This window comes from Schizophyllum commune, assembly GCF_000143185.2.
Source record: "Schizophyllum commune H4-8 unplaced genomic scaffold SCHCOscaffold_12, whole genome shotgun sequence".
In the NCBI taxonomy this organism is placed as follows: domain Eukaryota; kingdom Fungi; phylum Basidiomycota; class Agaricomycetes; order Agaricales; family Schizophyllaceae; genus Schizophyllum; species Schizophyllum commune.
The window spans coordinates 1121600-1138215 of NW_026089549.1; the positions used below are offsets into that span (position 1 = coordinate 1121600).

The 16616-nt window shown below is 57.7% G+C and overlaps 9 protein-coding genes across 9 annotated transcripts; 5 read left to right on the forward strand and 4 right to left on the reverse strand.

Moving 5' to 3' along the window:
* Positions 1 to 17: 17 nt before the first annotated feature.
* Positions 18 to 1559, reverse strand: SCHCODRAFT_02516264 (uncharacterized protein; the record flags this gene model as incomplete). Its single annotated transcript, XM_003027816.2, has 2 exons — positions 18 to 1243; positions 1295 to 1559. The coding sequence occupies 2 exons, from the start codon at positions 1557 to 1559 to the stop codon at positions 18 to 20; spliced, it is 1491 nt and encodes a 496-aa protein (XP_003027862.1).
* Positions 1560 to 1996: 437 nt separating this feature from the next.
* Positions 1997 to 2775, forward strand: SCHCODRAFT_02641103 (uncharacterized protein). The gene is made up of 6 exons (XM_003027559.3): positions 1997 to 2121; positions 2176 to 2206; positions 2259 to 2317; positions 2370 to 2450; positions 2505 to 2549; positions 2600 to 2775. Exons 1-6 carry the CDS (start codon positions 2071 to 2073, stop codon positions 2627 to 2629), a joined length of 297 nt encoding a protein of 98 aa, XP_003027605.1. The 5' UTR covers positions 1997 to 2070; the 3' UTR covers positions 2630 to 2775.
* On the reverse strand, positions 2751 to 4398 carry SCHCODRAFT_02641108 (uncharacterized protein). Its single transcript, XM_003027817.2, has 6 exons — positions 3869 to 4398; positions 3599 to 3818; positions 3443 to 3551; positions 3224 to 3395; positions 3048 to 3165; positions 2751 to 2992 (listed from the first exon to the last, which is right to left on the reverse strand). The coding sequence occupies exons 1-6, from the start codon at positions 4360 to 4362 to the stop codon at positions 2939 to 2941; spliced, it is 1167 nt and encodes a 388-aa protein (XP_003027863.1). The 5' UTR covers positions 4363 to 4398; the 3' UTR covers positions 2751 to 2938.
* A 53-nt stretch (positions 4399 to 4451) lies between these two features.
* On the forward strand, positions 4452 to 4807 carry SCHCODRAFT_02092038 (uncharacterized protein). Its single transcript, XM_050341758.1, has one exon. It carries the CDS (start codon positions 4542 to 4544, stop codon positions 4764 to 4766), a length of 225 nt encoding a protein of 74 aa, XP_050197996.1. The 5' UTR covers positions 4452 to 4541; the 3' UTR covers positions 4767 to 4807.
* SCHCODRAFT_01134762 (uncharacterized protein) lies at positions 4529 to 6557 on the reverse strand. The gene is made up of 6 exons (XM_003027818.2): positions 6384 to 6557; positions 6175 to 6325; positions 5745 to 6121; positions 5563 to 5692; positions 4981 to 5469; positions 4529 to 4920 (listed from the first exon to the last, which is right to left on the reverse strand). Exons 1-6 carry the CDS (start codon positions 6509 to 6511, stop codon positions 4849 to 4851), a joined length of 1347 nt encoding a protein of 448 aa, XP_003027864.1. The 5' UTR covers positions 6512 to 6557; the 3' UTR covers positions 4529 to 4848.
* Positions 6558 to 8443: 1886 nt separating this feature from the next.
* Positions 8444 to 9311, forward strand: SCHCODRAFT_02641112 (uncharacterized protein). The gene is made up of 2 exons (XM_050346187.1): positions 8444 to 9158; positions 9228 to 9311. The coding sequence occupies exon 1, from the start codon at positions 8803 to 8805 to the stop codon at positions 9139 to 9141; it is 339 nt and encodes a 112-aa protein (XP_050197997.1). The 5' UTR covers positions 8444 to 8802; the 3' UTR covers positions 9142 to 9158; positions 9228 to 9311.
* A 525-nt stretch (positions 9312 to 9836) lies between these two features.
* SCHCODRAFT_02641114 (NAD(P)-binding protein) lies at positions 9837 to 11417 on the forward strand. The gene is made up of 9 exons (XM_003027560.2): positions 9837 to 9926; positions 9980 to 10150; positions 10203 to 10249; positions 10304 to 10324; positions 10379 to 10454; positions 10507 to 10654; positions 10710 to 10870; positions 10941 to 11066; positions 11123 to 11417. The coding sequence occupies exons 1-9, from the start codon at positions 9908 to 9910 to the stop codon at positions 11275 to 11277; spliced, it is 924 nt and encodes a 307-aa protein (XP_003027606.1). The 5' UTR covers positions 9837 to 9907; the 3' UTR covers positions 11278 to 11417.
* A 481-nt stretch (positions 11418 to 11898) lies between these two features.
* Positions 11899 to 13405, forward strand: SCHCODRAFT_02516693 (uncharacterized protein; the record flags this gene model as incomplete). The annotated part of the gene is made up of 2 exons (XM_050343360.1): positions 11899 to 12010; positions 12066 to 13405. The coding sequence occupies 2 exons, from the start codon at positions 11899 to 11901 to the stop codon at positions 13403 to 13405; spliced, it is 1452 nt and encodes a 483-aa protein (XP_050197998.1).
* Positions 13406 to 13899: 494 nt separating this feature from the next.
* Positions 13900 to 16338, reverse strand: SCHCODRAFT_02752734 (uncharacterized protein; the record flags this gene model as incomplete). The annotated part of the gene is made up of 6 exons (XM_050347268.1): positions 16244 to 16338; positions 15946 to 16190; positions 15640 to 15892; positions 15410 to 15588; positions 14896 to 15344; positions 13900 to 14839 (listed from the first exon to the last, which is right to left on the reverse strand). Exons 1-6 carry the CDS (start codon positions 16281 to 16283, stop codon positions 13900 to 13902), a joined length of 2106 nt encoding a protein of 701 aa, XP_050197999.1. The 5' UTR covers positions 16284 to 16338.
* Positions 16339 to 16616: the final 278 nt, after the last annotated feature.

The following is a 16616-nucleotide window of genomic DNA, read 5'->3' on the forward strand; positions in this document are numbered from 1 at the left end:
GTAACATACTTTGAATTCTACTGGTCCTCGAGATCGATGAGCACACCCTCCGGCACGCGCCCGCCGTTCGCCCGCTCATTACGCCAGTACGCCTCATCCGCCGGCGCAAAGGTCGAGTCGACCGCCTTGCGCTGCAGGCGGCGCGGCAGCAGGGGCAGCGGCCGGCCCGTGTAGTGCGCGTTATGGTCGTACGCGGGCGTCCCAGACGTCGCCGCCGTCATATACGTCGCCGTGGTCGGCGTGGCCAGCTGCGCGGGCGTCGGCGTCGCGGGCGTGGTGCCCATCGTCAGGCCGGGCGTCGCCGAGGCGTACTCGTACGCGGCGGGCGTGGGCGTGACCTGCACGGGGGTCGGGGTCTGCGCCGGGGCCATCGAGAAGTCAGTGCGGATTCGCGGCGGATTGGGTCGGCGCACGACCTGCGGTTGCATGACCTGCATGCTCGCGATGGACCCTGGCGGGCAGCTCTCGATGGACGCGCGCGGCGCCGCCTGGCCGTTGGGTGCTTCGATGTACGTCTCGTCGCGGTCAATCATCGTCCAGTCGGAGTCCTCTGCTTCGTCGGAGGGCGCGAGGGAGGGCGCGATGCTCGGATCCTTGTTCTTGTTGAAGATGCGTTTGCGGAACGAGTGAGTCGAGGTTGGCGAGAGCGGAGTGGTGCGCGTCGAGATGGACGCCACGGTGGGCGTCCTCGGCGTTGGCATGCTCGCGCCATCGAGGAAGTGGTTCCGCATGGACGGCTGAGAGGGCGTGACCGGCGCAGACGCCGATGTAGGCGACAAAACATCCCTGCAGCTGTTCAAGCGCGAAGGAAGGAGGGTCCGCAGCGGCGCCAGCCATGCATGTGACTTCTTCGTGGGCGCCGGTGACACAGGCGTTGGGTATGCAGGTTGAGGAGACTCATTACGGACGGTGTGCTCCACCGATACCTCACGGCGTAGGTCACTGTCGTCCAAGCGGCGCGTCGACCCGCAGCGGCAGGTGTACATTTCGGGTGTGTGCGACCGGCCCGCCTCATCCAAAATCTGGAGCGAATCGTTGGAAGCATTGTCAGAAAGAGGAGAGTCTATAGGCGGGGATTCCACCCTCCGCTCAGCGGCAGAGTGGAAAGACTGAGTGGACATTGAGAGGGATTGGTCCACCGGTGCACATGCCGGCGCTTGTAGACTGCTCGACGGCTGCGCTTGAGACTCCTGCATGGCCTCCTGAAAGCTCGGCGGAGGGTAGTCTGGTATGTCTTCGTCCGCTGGGCAAAGGGTCAGTAGGTAGTTTCACCTCCCCATTAACGACCACAAACCTGACAAGCTGCCACTCATGTCGCGTCCAGGGACATTCGCCCGTCTCGTGCGCCGCGTAGATGAGGCAGGCCCTGCAGTCCTCCTGGGACCGACGTTGAAGCGCGGCTCCTCCACCGGGCGCGGCCCTGGCCTCCCCGCGAGCGCCTCGCGCCTCTTCGCCGCCCGCTTCGCCTTTCGACTATCAGGCGCGCCGTCATTGGTCTGCGGCACGACAGAACGCGGATAGGGAGAGATTCTGGCGGCGATCGCAGTACGGTGAGCCATTTCGTGAGTGTTACAGAGCAAAGTGCATATGCCGCGTGTGGAACACGACGCGGAGGTGCTTGAGCCCAGCTAGGCATCGATGTCACTCTTTGACGCGATAGAAGGCTTATCAAGATGGCACAGCTCGATAAGAACACCTTCGCGGTGTTGTGACCGCTGGATGTGCGCTGCTCCTCAGGCGATTTCGGTTAGCCCTGGAGGTAGAACGTACCTTCCATGATGGAGTGCGGGGCAGGTCAGGGAGAGTTCCCGCGTAGCATTATGGGTGAGAAACAGGCACTTGCGACCTCGCTTACGCTGCCATCGTGTAAATTCGTCCACCCTCATGAACGTACAAAGAAAGGTGGCACGGTCACAGAAGTTGAACACGTAAAGTCACGTCGAGTCACTTCCACGTGAGACGCCGTCACGTACCTAGATCCATCACGTTTGTCTTTTCTCCATCTCCACCACCGCGTCTTGTCGCACGCCACCGCACCTATCCCCTTCGACCCACCGTTCCCCACCCACAATGTCGCAATCTCCTCCCCCAGAGAATGAGAACAAAGATGTCAAGCCTAAGGTGCGCTTGACCGGTCATTCACCTCCTCTCCCGTGCTGACTCGCGTTCTTGCAGCTCAACCTGACGATCTCCTACGAAAATACACGTGTGTACTCACACCAACCTCCCGCCACAATGTCTCCTGACCGTTTTCTCAGCCGTGACAGTGAAGGTGAAAGCAAACATGAAGTTCGAGAAGATCTTCCACGTCGTTGAAGTGAGCGTCGCGTCTTCTAGCATCCCAGACCCCTTTCTCAACTCCCACATAGCAAAAGTTCAACAAACAAGCGGGAACCTTCAAATTTACATACGACGGTACTCGCGTCAAGCCAGATGATACACCCGCAGGGGTACGTCTGTCATCGAGCGCTTGTTTCCTTGTCATGCTGATATTCCCTCTTTAGCTTGGTATGGAGGACGGCGATCAGATAGACGCGTTTTTGGAACAGGTGCGTGATCCATCTCCTTTCATTCTATAGGCTTTTGACAACCTCTGCAGCTTGGTGGCGGTTTGCCATGTTCAAGATAGCCCAACCGACATCGCCCTATTTATTCGCCTCGACTCCAGCTCCTCTATCCTACATCTTGTTGTATTGGTCCCCGGCTTGTATCCAACGGCTCTTGAATGGGAAGGTCCCCTACTTGTAAACCACTGTCCGATCTCGTCTCGGCGCGCCATCTCTCCGCCACCCTCCAAGGCTTTCGCCGCGACTTCTCGGATGTCCGGTCGATCAAGTACCGATACTTTCACACTATCGCTGCAACACGGACGTGAAGTACACTTTCATTCATCATGTCCCAATGACGCCGGTACGCAAACAAAGGGGATTACGGCCAATCAATACAAGCCACGTCCCAACCGGCCGACGCCATCCAATACACCATCTCCCACCTATTATCCATTCAGCACAAGCATCTGGAACAGAACTACTTCATATGACACTCACCTTGATAACCTGCTCAAACTGCGAGGTCAACACCGACGGCCGTGTTGTCGACACAATCCCGTTCACGGAGTCGATCGTGCAGTGTATGCGCGCGGTGGAGGTGAATCGTGCCAGGTCGCTATTAGAATGGTCGTCAGTCACCGAACACAGATCAAAGGGCGAAATAAACCACGCACGTCTCGACCCAACCCTTGCTCACGCCGAATGCTTGCGCCAATGCATCGAGTGACAGGCTCGCGTAGCTGGCGAGAAGCTGGTTGTATGCCTTGATGCGCAACTCGCGTACGATGTAGGCGGAATGTGGGGACAAAGGCAATGAGGGGAGCAGTGTTGAGTCGGGGAGGGCGGCTGCGAACGCGTAAGCACACATATAGGATTGAGAGAAGAGGGCGTACCAAGCGCAAGGAAGAACTGGTCGTAGTGGCAGTCGTAAAGGTTCGTGATCAAGTTCGAGAGTACAGGCAGCTCGGGCAGTAGCTGGATGATTTCTGGCGCAGCGAGGATCTGGTGTTATTAGCATACGACAGCGGCCCACCCTGCACCACACTTACCTTCTTCTTGAGATCTACTCGGTTCAAGCTGACGACGCCGCTGATGATGGTGAACTCGACGAACTGCTTGTAGTCGAGCAGCTCGGTCGCGGTGAATGTGCTGAGAGCGTCGATGAACAGCTCCGCGGCCTTGCTGAATTGTCGGATGGAGATGAGATGCAGCGCGCGGTAGACCTTCAAGCGATTGAGGCGGTCCCAGTCGCCGCCCTTCTGAATGAGCCTGCGATGGGCGTTAGCATCGCTCCTCACACATCTTCACTTGCCACGCACTCGTCCGATCTCTTCAGCTCCTTCTCGATCATCCCAAAGTCGCCGTAGAAGAACGCGATGCGGACGAGCGTGAGCACGAGATCAATCTTGCTCCCCGCGCCGCTCGTCTTCTCGAGCGCCTCCTCGAGCGCGCGCACCACCTTGTCCTTGTCCTCCCCGATGCGCGTGAGATAGTACGCGCGCTCCTTGATGAGGTCCGCGACCTCCGTCTCGCCCTCCGTCTTCTGCGCCTCCGCGAGCTTCGTGTCGAGCTCGGCGAGCCGCGCGGCGTTCTTCTCTTGCAGGGATTTAAGCAGGGCTGTGTCCTGCGGAATCTTCGCGGGATGCAGCCCGGTGATCATCTCGTAGAAGGGGCCCATCTCATCCTCCTTGATGGCGTCGAGGAGGGAGGCGAGCGTGTCCTTGTGCCGTGACGCAAGCGAGGGCTGATTGAGGATGTAGATGTATTGGGGGACCTTGAGGTTGGGAACCGGGAGTGGGGTGTCTTCGGCCATGCTGGGAGACGGGATGTGTGCGGACGGTGAGGACGGTGAGCGCGTAGACGAGGGCGCGTCTGATGTCGTCCGTCCCGCTTACGCGTCGCGAGCGATCACGTGCGCCTTGCGACGCGCGGCGCGACTGTACATGACCTATTCCCCGAGTCCTCACAGCGCCCGCCACTCCGAGTCGATGCATGGTTCGCATACAATCGCCCTCTAGAGAGGATCGCGAGTCCTGTGGGCCTATGTACATGCTGGTTGTGCTTCTATGTACTGGAACGAGGGTGAGTACCGGCGAGCAATACGAGCACGACACGGGGGTAGGTAGGTATGTAGATGCGAATAGATGGTACAGTATGCAGTTAACAGATATTACAGTGTTCATGCACGTGGACAGACCGTTCGATGAACAAATGTAGGATATGCGCGAAAGTCCGATGAGCAATGCTGTAGCCTGGGCCGACGAGGGGTTAATGTCCTCGCGCGGTGGCGTATCCTCGTCTAGATGATTCGGATGGGGATTCGTCCGCGCATCTCGTCCTGATCAAACGAGACGGAGACGTCGAGGTAGTACTGCGGTTGCGCGGACGAGTGAGAACATGCGCGAAGCAACGAAGATGGGAAGAAGCTCACCTTGATAGTAACGCCGTGCCAAGATATCGAGGGTGTCATGGTCTTTTGAAGGGCGATCTTGTCCTTGTAGAGGCCGTCCGGTAGCGACACCTGAGACTCCAGGGTGGGGTGCTTCTCGTTAGGTGCGTGCTTCCGCGGCCTCTTCGGAAAGCCGACGGAAATGCAGGTGTGCAGCTTCTGTGAGTCTGAGAAGACTTTGTGCGGTACGTGGGGCAAGGGCTTGTTGCGACGGACCCCGTCGTCGTCGCCGCTGCCCCTACGCGGCCTAGACGCATTTCGGACGACGCGCTTGAGAAGTCGTGATCCAGTAGACGCGGCATCGGACTGGCTCTCATCGCTCGGCGTGGCGGGTGAGTGCGGCGGGGTACTGGACGCCTCCTTGACGGTGATATGCCGGACGAGGGACACGGATACAGTCGCGTCGCTCGCGATCTCCCGCGCTATGGACGCAGATCGTGGGGTGGTCGTGAAAACAACGAAGAAGGAAATCTGGGACTTCCGAGAAAATGTAAAATCCGTGGGCAGAGTTATCTGCGCAGGGTAAGCGGCCAGCCGACGGGCAGATAGACGCACGGCACTCACGGCGCAGCGGAAGGGAATGTGCCTATCCGACTTAAGCGGCATCTCTAGCCACGAATCGTCTCTGCGCCTGCTCTTGCCGTCCAGTGACTCGAAGTCGACATCAGAATAGATCATGATGGGAACCTCCAGGCTAAACAAGGCAATTCTGAGCGAATGCGGTATGCGAAGCACGAGGTACTCACAAGGAACGGTCTTCCGGCACGTTGGTGGCTTCCCAGAGCACTACTATTGAGTAGTTAACTTCGTACGGCTGTTCCCCGTCTTTCGAAAAAGATAGGCTCGGGGGCAGCTCCTCGTGTGCGCCGTGGTGGTGCGGTAGATCGAAGCAGAAGGGGTACGTGCGCTCCGGCTGCTGGAAGGTAGCGCTCAGGTTGGAGCCGCTCGGTCTGCGACGCAGCGTAAGTGCCTCGCGCAAGGCGGTCGCTGATCGAGGGATAACGGGTTCAGGGGATACGAGCGTAGTCGTCGACGTGGTGAAGAAGACGTGTTTCTTCTTGTCGAACTGCCGGAAATCGCGGTGTTTCGAGTCGCGTTCGGGATATAGGAACGCGCCCTCGAGCTATGGGGAAGTGAGTGGGTTATCGCAAAGACGGTGCGAGATATTAGACGCACCGTGACTGTAAGCCGCCCGGTAGCGCTGCAACTAGGGTCCAATGTTACCCTCCCTCCAACTTGTTCACGATCGGTGAACGCGGCCATGGGCTTTTTATCGTGGGCAGCATGGATCGTCGGGCTATAGACGCGCACTTCCATCTGCAATGACCTGCGAATCCCGCTCCCGTCAGCGTCGTTGATCGCTTGTTAAGCGCCCTGGCACGTACCGGAAGACAGACACATGCTGGTGCGTCGGCGTCGGCACGAACGAGGAGGGCGCGGTGGACGAGGGTCGTTTGGACGAGTCGGAGAACGAGTGGAAGCGCCTGCGGACCGACGGACGACCAGCCAACATCGCGCAGAGAGTGAATGAAGGAGCGGAAGGGAATGGGGAGAAGAAGGGGGGGCACAGATTTGTTGTGGAAGAAGCTAAGCCACCATTCCGTTGTTCTGGTTCCGTCGGCTACAGGGATATGTATGACGAAGTATGCGCGCGGAGTGCACCTTCTCACGCCCGCAACATGGGGGGAACTCTTCGACATCAACCTGATGTTACAGAGATAAGTACCAACGCTAGTCTCTGTGGCTACCGCTACGGTCGGGCGACTTCTTCAATTCCTTGGGGACCTTTCTTGAAGCGACTTACTGCAGAGGGGTGCTCGGCTTGAACGTCGGTCTTTCTCTATCTGTACCTCATGCACGCTGTTGTTGTATGGGGCGCTGTACCTGACTTGCTCGAAGAGGAAACGTTCAAAGACAGCAAACCTTCCAAACGGAAGATCCTGGGAAGTCTGGTCACGTGCACAGTTCGTTCCGGTCTACCGCCTCGGGGACGCGTTCGTGAGCCTTTTGTCCCGCCTCTTGCCCGCCTCAACTGACAGAAACTGTCAAGGACCCTCTTTCGACCCTGCCGGGATGAGTGCTCATCTTGCCTTCGAAGAGCGCTTTATCGCAACATCGACGCACCTGGCAAAGTGATGATTTCTGCCCATTAATTAGTTCGTTCATCATGCGAAGTCGATTGCGCTTAAAAAGAAGGGGCGGGAGGACGGAGACGGGGTGAAGGGAGGCTGCGATTAACGGAACGGCTGTTGCCAGCGCAAACTCTCCGGTGTTGATACAACCATCACAGAGGAATGGCAGAAAGCAGGAATACTGCAACAGGGACTGGACAGCTGCGGCGGCATCACGGCAGAGCTTTTCCGGTGATCGCCGGCATTGAGGCACCCCCAACTGCCTTTCGGGGACATCAAAGTCGTGATGGCGGGCTCTGATGCGCCCTCGTCGGCGGCGTCGGCAACGGTGGACGCATTGTGCGCGATGAGGACCTTGTATTGTCATTGGTCCAATCCACATACTCTACCACGTATTCGGCATGATTGAAGGGACTACTCTGCCATCACCTTATGCTGTACGCCAGATTTAAATAAAAACAATATAGTTCACGTCGCTTACTTAGGGCCTTCGAGCCCGGCAATTCCCTCCCTGCTGCTTGTGACCCCCATCACCACGCTGCTTGCTCCACTGCCCTCGCGCGCACCTCCAACGGCTACTGTACCTTCTTTCTAGTCACCACCGATGTCGCCGAGATCGCTGACAAATGACGGCGACGATCACGCTGCCCAACATGATGGCCGCGCAGCCAAATGACGCCCGGGGGCGATGCGCGCGAGGGGGGAGGGGGGGCGTAATTGGGTCCCGCACTCATGCTGGTTACTGACAATGCTTTTCCTGCTACAACGCGAGGGGAGCCTACAACCCAGCACGGGTCGGGCGGGGCGATTTTGGCCCGCCCACTACATGCTTACATCGCCCTCAGAGCACACCTGAGGGCGCGAGCTCCTCGTCTAGGCCGCGCTGCGTGTCCTAGGTGGGTTCTTCGCGGGTGTTCTATCACCATGCCGCCACAGCTGTTTCTCGCGCGGGTCCGCTGACAAGGTAACAAAGCCCATCCTCATCGCCAACCCCCTCCCTTCCGCTCTAAGTACCCCTCAAGCGTAGAATCGCCTTTCTGGCGAGTCTTTGCGTCACAAGCGATGCCCTTGGCACTCTGGGGTTGTCCTCAGCAGGCACCGCGCCCTCAACAGGGTATCTTGTACCCCTCCCCTCCCCTCCCTCTCCCGCGCTGCTACGTGACCGCGGCGGACGCGTCGTTCGACGTGTACGCGTGAGCGTAGCTCGGGGTGAGTACTCTCCCTCTTCATTTTACACGCTTTCTAGCCCTCGCGAGCGGCAGGAGAGCGCAATCGGCGCGAGCGAAATTGTCGCTCGCGCTCTTTTCGTGTTTCTTCAGGTCATCCCCCATCCCCCTATGTATATTCATCAATACAGGGTATATATATTGATCTCTGTTCTCGATCCCTTTTCGCGCTCGATACGTCCCGCGGCGGCGCCACGTCGAGCGCTGACGACGCATCGCGCGGGGGCACATGGCGCGGGTGTCGCATCAGCACGTTACGCGGACCGCCCGCGCAGGCAGGTTACACGCAGGGCGCGTCGCGACTGCTCTGCCCTAAGTACGGCTGCATGGTTTTGATGAGCCCAGTGCCACGTTCAACGATGGCCACAATTCCCTGAAACTCTGATGTCATTTCAGAGATCTTCGAACAACAGTGGTGCCCGTGCGCCATGGTAAGGGTAATCTTCATGGCTTTCAACGTTCTAGCATGGGCCATAGAAATGGGTATTGGTGGGCGTAATATTGTTTTTGACAACTCTTACAATGCGCACAATGCGTCCGCCGTCGCCGACGCCGTCGACGAGGGCGCATCAGAGCCCGCCATCACGACTTTGATGTCCCCGAGAGGCAGTTGGGGGTGCCTCAATGCCGGCGATCACCGGAAAAGCTCTGCCGTAATGCCGCCGCAGCTGTCCAGTCCCTGTTGCAATACAGGAACAATGTCGACAAGGTCAACTGGGATGTTCGATCGAATTGTGGGCGCTACCGCCCAACCGGCTACCAATGTACGTGATACAGCGCAGTGATTGGACACGTACCCAAGCTGGACCGGCGGCAGAGTAAGTCTGAAACGGATGATGTTCTACAAAGCTAGTCAAGTTCGTGAGCACACCTGATCACCTTCTACCCCCGTCATGAGAGCCTCTGAAGCGGACTTGCTGGAACACCGTCGGGCAGTACATGACCGAGCGCGGCGGGCTGGATCTCATTTCGAGGATGAGCAGACGGATGGAGGCGTCAGTAGTGACGAGGTCATGCAACAAGAGCTTGTCAGATAAGTCCGCTGCTCAATCCCGCACCTACCGTCCGCCCGGCTTGCTAACCGCCCGTATGCAGCGTGATCTCAGGGGATTTCCTCCCTATCAGACCCCTGCGGCACGAGCGTGGAGGATATCACCGCCTACAGCAGGACGTAGACAATGACGGCTGTGGCGGATCAATGGGCAACCGATAGATGGTGGGAGGCGATGGTCGCTGGCGAGAGACAGCTACCTTCCGGTTGCCAACGCTTGCGATGCCGTCCATCTAACCACTTGATGGCTGCCTACCGAGGGCAGCAGATACCAGACTTAGAAACAAAGGTCAGTGCAAGGTGTTTCAGGAGCTTCAGCCATAGCAAGTCGGCGGAGATGCTCGAACGCGGGGAGTCGACGAGGAGGACGAGGACAAGGTGCAAGCGCGGCGTTCGAACCGTACCCGCAATTCGGCAATTGCCGTGACCTGCAATCGCCGCGGAGCGCTCGGCGATCGTGCGCGATTCGAACGCTCTGACCACCATCATCGCTGCTCACCATGAAGATTGTCATCACAGGTCAGTATTCTGACTTGTATCGGTGTCTATATGCCCAACTCAACCTCGTTCAGGCGCTTCCGGAGTCCTGGGCTCTGCCATCCGCAAGGCCTTCGAGTCCGCCTCGGGCAAAGACTACGAGGTCATTCCCCTCTCACACTCGCAGAGCGGCAATGGCCTGATCCCCCTCGACCTCACCGACAGCGGCAAAGTAGAGGAGCTCTTGAGCAGCAAGAAGCCTGACTGTGAGTCCCCCATATAAACCTTCATGAGAGCATGCTCTGACTTCAAGTGAAGGGGTAATCCATTGCGCGGCTGAGCGTAGGCCAGATGTCGCGGAGAAGGTGCGTCATCACTGCCAACCAGTACAAGCTTAAGACTGATCTCGCCTCCGTCAGGACCCCGAAGCTGCTCGCAGGGTACATTCAGTTCAGCTCTGTGCTGTTCATCCTACTCACAAATCATTCGTGCAGCTCAATGCGGCAGTACCCGATCAACTCGCAAAACTTTCGAAGAGTCTTGGGTTCACCTTGACGTACATCTCGACCGGTTCGTGGATCTCTTTTCTCTCTGGCTGCGCCGGATGCTTACATCCATCCAGACTACGTTTTTGACGGCAAGAATCCCCCGTACAAGCCCTCTTCGCCCACCAACCCGTTGAACCTCTACGGCGTCACCAAGCGTGATGGAGAGATTGCGGTGCTTGGCGTCGAAGGCGCGAAGGTCATGGTCCTTCGTGTACCCGTTCTGTGAGTTTCCTTCGATACTTGCCCTATAATTAGAGTGATTGACTATCGCTGCCAGCTACGGTCCCATTCCGTCTGGCAAGAACTCGGAGTCAGCCATCAACATCCTGCTCGACATCGTGAAGGATCAGTCTGGCAAGACGTACAAGATGGACCACTATGCTGTCCGCTACCCGACGAACGTCCTCGACATCGGCAAATTCCTCGAGAAAATATCAGGTATGTGGCCCTTCCGAGGATGACCATTCTTTCTCCTCGAGGATGCTATGTGCTGACCACACTCCTAAAGGCGCATTGGCTGACGTTCCAAGCATCGTCCATTATTCTGCGTCTGAGGTCTTCACGAAGTACGAGATCTGCCAGCTCTACGGCAAGATCTTGAACGTACCCATCACGCATATCACCGCCGATGCTGGTAAGTGAAGTGACGACCGTCCAGTCTCCAGTCGTTTCTAACGACCTTCCTCTCAGCTGAGCCGAGCGGCGCTAGCGCAGCATCCCGGCCGCGAGACTGCAAGCTCGATACTTCCGAGACGGAAGCTTTCCTCCAGAAGCACGGCCTCGGAGGTCTTGACGCAGTTAAGTTCGAGGAGTGGTGGACGCAGTTCCTGGCAGGCAGCAAGTAAATGCGCCAGCGTGAATGTGACGAGACGTGTCGCGTCCGATGCCAGCTTACTCGTAGAAAAGGCAAGACAATCATTGTCACCTAGAAAATTGTACCAATATATACTGTGTAGACTGTAGACAGTGCTATCTCTTGAGCGGATACTCGCGAAAGAACAGGGTATACTAGCAGGGGGGACCGTCAACATTGAGGGTCTAGATCACGTCATTCACGTGAGCGCAATGAGGCCGTGACGGCGACAATGAGCGTGACGCGAAGGTCTTCACACGAGGCCCTTGGTCTTTCTTACCCTTGTCCTGCACCCTCATCACCCCAACCCCCCGCCAGAAGAAACGCATCTGCCAGTCATCCAGCCTACCCCCCACACCTACGACGCTACTTCCCACCGATAACGCGTCGAACTCAGCCTCTACAACCCATCGGATCGCACAGAGTTCTCCTACGTCGTGCGTGCGTACTAGGACTGCAGTATTCCTTCAACCCGCTTGCTAACCGCGATCCGCAGATTACACTCCGTCTAGCAAAGCATAGACGCGTCGACTCTCCCGCGCAACGCCCTCGGGAACCCCAGATTCAATCAGCGCTAGTTCTCAGGACCGCCATTACCCAAGCGCTTAACGGCATGGATCGCGTCGAAGACAGATTCTGCCTCGGGGAATACTTCCCTCCTCAGCGGACCCTCCCCTATGACTCTAAGGCTATGCCCACTAACAATGCGCGCCTGCCATATGCTGGTGAGCCCCGATTCATCGGCGCCATGAACAGTCACTGACCATTCACGGCATACAGGTCTCAAGCCAGATAACATGGTGATGCAAAGCCCACGGAGATGCAACCAATACACCGATGACAAGAAGGATCTCACCCACCTCCAGCTCGCCCTTCTCAACCAGCTCACCAATGCCGACAACGAGCAGAAGTGTGGCGCACCCAAGATGACTCATACCTATTCATCCTCTGCTGACTCATCCTCGAGCGGATGGTCCATGGGCGGTCTTTCTCCCTTCGTCAACAACAACGGGAGCTCCATCTGGGGATACGGCCCCGCGGAAGCTTTCCACACGACGAACACCTGGGCCATTCTCGCCGCCCAGCGCGCTGCATCTCCCAAAACCGCGCTCTTCCAGGCCTCCCAGGGAGCGCTCTACCCGCAGGCGATTGACGGCGATTACAGCGCACCTGATGTGCTGTCGCCGTCGACCGCCCTCGTACGTGCTGCGCCGCCCCATGAGCGTCAGGCCGTGCTGTCCCCGCCTCGCGTCGGGTCGCCTCAGGAGGCGGCGTTCTATCAGAAGCAGAACATGAACGTGAGGAAGGCGAGCCGCAGGCTCCATGGCGTCGGTGCCATCGGCGAGCACCTGCAGACTCGCGCGCCCGTCACGCGCATCACGGCGCGGGAGAACGCTGGCGCCTTCCAGGACGGCGGCGCCTTCTCTGATCAGGACTCGCCTCTGGACTCCCCGGCCTCGCTTGCTGAAGATGTCCCAGCTCCTCAGGTCGTCGTGTCGTCGGGCTACAGCCTCACTCCGGATGCCTACGATGACGTGATGGCTACCATCGAGGTTAAAGGTGCCGCTCAAGGCGGCGCCGACGTCCAAGGTCGCGGTGAGCTGCTCGGCGCTGGGGCGAACCTCCCTGCTCTCTGGCCAGCTCCGCCTGCGCCTGTCGGGCTAGGCCTTGAGACCACGAACAGCTACTTCGAAGCCCGTGAGCTCCCTCCCATGCCTGCCGCACGCGCGGGCGATGCCTCGCTGCCCAACAGCCTCGCGCTGCTTCTGAACAACGACGTGCAGTCGGCTGCTCTCGACGTCAATGCTGCTCGTGGTGTCGACGTTGCTCACGCCGTTCATCAGCCCCTCGCCGAGCAGCACGACAGAGGTGATCCAGGCTTCTCGCAGGCTCAGACGCTGCCTCCCGAGGCCGCTGCCGCCCACGAGGCTATCCTTAGGCGTCAGGACCTCGATGAGGATTACGCTGAGGATACGCCGCTCAGCCTCCACTGTGAACGCGTCCTCGCCCCGCACGCCCTTGTCCAGTTCTCGAACGACGAGCGCATGAGGTCCTGGGACCCGGACACCTGCATCGCGCAGATCAGGCGCTACCGCACGCACCAGCTTGACTGGCACTAGTCGTTCTTCTGAAGGACTGTCGCGATAGCGACTCGGATTGAGGTGACAGCTCGTCGCTATCTTTTGTACTTGCCTTTGCCGCTGCAATTTCTCCATCAGTGCTTTGCCCCGTTCTCTCCGAGCGTGTTTCTGGAAACGTGCTTAGGATGCTGTACTAACTTGGTCTTCATTGTGGCCTGTACGGGGCCGTTAACTCGTACTTACGACCTCGTTACTTGTGGATGGATCTGGGAACTGCATAGCTACTCGGGCGCAAGTATGACTGCATAGTGTACGTTGGAATTCTGCAATGTGTTGTAAAGTTTTGATGGTCCACGCTCAGACAGAGTCCGCGGTCGATGATCCAAGAGAAGGAGGCCCCTGCCCTCCCTGCTGTTCGTACGCCTTCGGATGAAGAATCGAGTGCATATCGGCAGGATGACAGTCCAATCGCGTGAAGGAGGCACGACAGCTACAAGTAGACTACGTAACGCCGCTGGAGTATCGTACCCATATCACACTTTGCCGCGTACGATCTCCCGGCCCTCCCTCTCATCGAAGTCCCAATTCTCACAGTACATGAACTCCCTGCCCTCCATACTCTCGCTATGGGTAAGCCTGTCGCGCACCAAGGGCCTTCCGTCGATGTCCCGATCTACAGCCCAGGCAGTCATCCAAAACGCCTTCTCCACTTCCTCGAAGAAGATCGTCTTGAGGCTGCGCCCGTGAACTGCAAACAGGCGTGCCGTCGCCTTCGCCGCGTCCACCTCTATTTCGTCATCCTGTCTATTTGCTGAGAAGGCGGGGACGCCGCTCGCAGCGTCTTCGGCGCGTTCCATATGGAGCAGAGAGCACGTAGCCAGGCGCATTGCAGAGAGTGGCATGTTCAGTCCGAGGTGCTCCAGATGCGGAAGGGCAGCGAGATGCGGGGCGTATTCGAAGCAAGGGCGAGGCCAGGGCGTGAGCGGTAGCTGCTTGTACGATACGCTGGCGCAGAACTCCAGGACCAGCTTCGTCAGGTCGGGCGCAGAGTGTCCGAGGGCGGCAAGGAATTCGGGACGAGCATATTGCAGACCAGCGATGCGAAGGACGCGGAGGTGAGGTGCATGTAGGAAAGAGTCACAGAGAGCGAGCGCAACGTCCCTCTTGATATGGGACGCGATGGGCAAGATCGAGAGATGGGTGAGCGGGGCAATGCCGGCTGCCGTGATAGCGTCCGCCAATATCGTCAGAGATTCGGCGCGTACTCGTCGCAGGTCGAGGCGGCGTATATGCGTCATGATGTTGTGTCCGCGATCGTCGATGATGCGAGGGAGAAGGGGAGCTCCGTGCCCCTGATGGCCGTAGAAGGAGAGGAAAAGGACGGATGGGCAGAAACAAGCGAGGTTCAAGAGCCAGTTGTCGTCGTGTCGGAGGTGTTCCATTTTGAGGTGAAGGTTGACGATACTCGGAGCCCTAGACCTGCAGGACTAAGTATCATTTCGTTACAGCAAACAGACGCGAGAATGCACCACTGCACATCAGCGGGGACGATGGTGTCTAGATGGAGGGTGCGGAGCGTTTTGCACCACGCAATGCCCTCCCACAGCGTCTCGTTGATATAGCGACTGTAAAAGGAGAACCTGACGACCGGAGACAAGAGCAGCTGGATGTAGAGAAGTTCATAGAAGGAGCCGACCAGTTCGAGGTACGGAATATCCATGTCGTCCACAAAGTTGAAGGGGTAGAAGGCCGCCCATTCGCTCGACCAGCATTCGAGAAAGGTCAGGCATCGGATCTGTCGCCAGATGTCTCGCGTCCGCGTTGCGCGACACATACGCTCGTAGATAGCGTCGCGTTGTGCGAACGCGACTTCGTGCACATGGGCGCGTACTCTCCTGCCATGTTCCTCGGCGTCAAGAGGTATATCGTCCAGGATAGGCAGGTCTAAGTCGTCCACTCTCATTTCATAGTCAACGTCCTGCAAGAGTCACAATGAGTTCCCTGCACGTGGGGTAGGATACCGACCGATATCTCCAAACAAACCTCATATATGAACTGAGACGCTTGCTCCTGCAAAGCCTTGCAAGTCATATGCCATCTCCTACGCTGAACCATGCTAGAAACCGACATGATGTGGGCAAGGATCTCGAGAGGTAGATCCAACAAAAGGAGGATCTGGAACTGAGGGCGTGGGTACTTCTCGACGACCTTCTCCCAAGCTTCTGTTGCATCCGTCAGCATATATGCGCTGAGATGCATGAGACGGGACTGACCGAACTCAGCCATGATAAAGTCACAGTCAACGGTACGACCCAGGTGCCACTTCCTGGCAAGATCTTCCCAGAGTTTGTTGGCCTCAAGTAGGCAAACGGCGATCCCCTGAACGCCGTCCTCCGTTACTGCGTCTTGCCCTTGTATACTGCTACATCCTCTTGTTGCATACTTCAGGTCGTCGACGAAGGCATCCAGACGGGTCCGCGCGCGCGCGTACCGCGAAGGATACCGCCCCACGCCATCGAGTATTCCCTGCAAAAAGTTCTTTTCACACCGATCTCCAAACAAGCATAAAGCAAACTTACGATATGGAAGCCAACGAGCGTGCGGAAAAGTCGCTGAATAGCGCTCATCCCATATTCGTTGACGCAACGCTGATGTTTGTGACGACTTATTTCCGTCTCCGGTGGAGTGTCTTCCTCACGTCCCCAGTACATGCAGCTGTCCATATGAGAGAAGAGCGTATTCTCGATATACTCATCGTGCATCTTCATGGTCGACCCTTGGGTACGGAGCCAGCGACTGATTACTGGATCCGTCTTCGTTCTGGCTGCAGAATCACGGTGTTGAGCAGATCTGACGCCGTACGATGAACGCACTCACCTTCCAAGATTGCGACTTCCATCTCCGAGTCAGAGTCCATGGCAATTCGATGCGGTCAGCTGTCGGCGTAGTAAGGATGGTGATGGAGCAGAGCAAGAAACGAACTTGATTTACGGGCGTAATTGGCACCTCACGGATAGATCAGCTCCGGCAGACGCCGAGCCTTCAAGTCTTCGACACACTTGAGTCCGGCGTTCGGCGTTCCTAACTCTCGTCCTCCAATATATATCACCTATCGCCTCTCAACAAGGAAGGAACTTCTGGACAAAAAGGTAGAAAGATAGATATTTACGTCAGTGCCTGGATTCGAACTCGAACGTCTCTCCCCCAACGGCCACGAGCAATTTCACTTCGCGCACCGGTGGACCGCGCC

Coding starts and splice junctions, on each gene's coding strand:
- SCHCODRAFT_02641114 (XM_003027560.2), top strand. Junction 10,250..10,303: donor GGCCAGATGTCGCGGAGAAG/GTGCGTCATCAC, acceptor CGCCTCCGTCAG/GACCCCGAAGCTGCTCGCAG. Junction 10,871..10,940: donor ATTCCTCGAGAAAATATCAG/GTATGTGGCCCT, acceptor ACACTCCTAAAG/GCGCATTGGCTGACGTTCCA.
- SCHCODRAFT_02641112 (XM_050346187.1), top strand. CDS start 8,803: ATGGCTTTCAACGTTCTAGCATGGGCCATAGAAATGGGTATTGGTGGG.
- SCHCODRAFT_02641103 (XM_003027559.3), top strand. CDS start 2,071: ATGTCGCAATCTCCTCCCCCAGAGAATGAGAACAAAGATGTCAAGCCT. Junction 2,207..2,258: donor GATCTCCTACGAAAATACAC/GTGTGTACTCAC, acceptor CCGTTTTCTCAG/CCGTGACAGTGAAGGTGAAA. Junction 2,318..2,369: donor AGATCTTCCACGTCGTTGAA/GTGAGCGTCGCG, acceptor ACTCCCACATAG/CAAAAGTTCAACAAACAAGC.
- SCHCODRAFT_02641108 (XM_003027817.2), bottom strand. CDS start 4,362: ATGGCCGAAGACACCCCACTCCCGGTTCCCAACCTCAAGGTCCCCCAA. Junction 3,819..3,868: donor GAGCTGAAGAGATCGGACGA/GTGCGTGGCAAG, acceptor CGCCCATCGCAG/GCTCATTCAGAAGGGCGGCG. Junction 3,166..3,223: donor AGCAAGGGTTGGGTCGAGAC/GTGCGTGGTTTA, acceptor CCATTCTAATAG/CGACCTGGCACGATTCACCT.
- SCHCODRAFT_01134762 (XM_003027818.2), bottom strand. CDS start 6,511: ATGTTGGCTGGTCGTCCGTCGGTCCGCAGGCGCTTCCACTCGTTCTCC. Junction 6,326..6,383: donor CAGCATGTGTCTGTCTTCCG/GTACGTGCCAGG, acceptor CGGGATTCGCAG/GTCATTGCAGATGGAAGTGC. Junction 6,122..6,174: donor CCGGGCGGCTTACAGTCACG/GTGCGTCTAATA, acceptor ACTTCCCCATAG/CTCGAGGGCGCGTTCCTATA.
- SCHCODRAFT_02092038 (XM_050341758.1), top strand. CDS start 4,542: ATGGTTCGCATACAATCGCCCTCTAGAGAGGATCGCGAGTCCTGTGGG.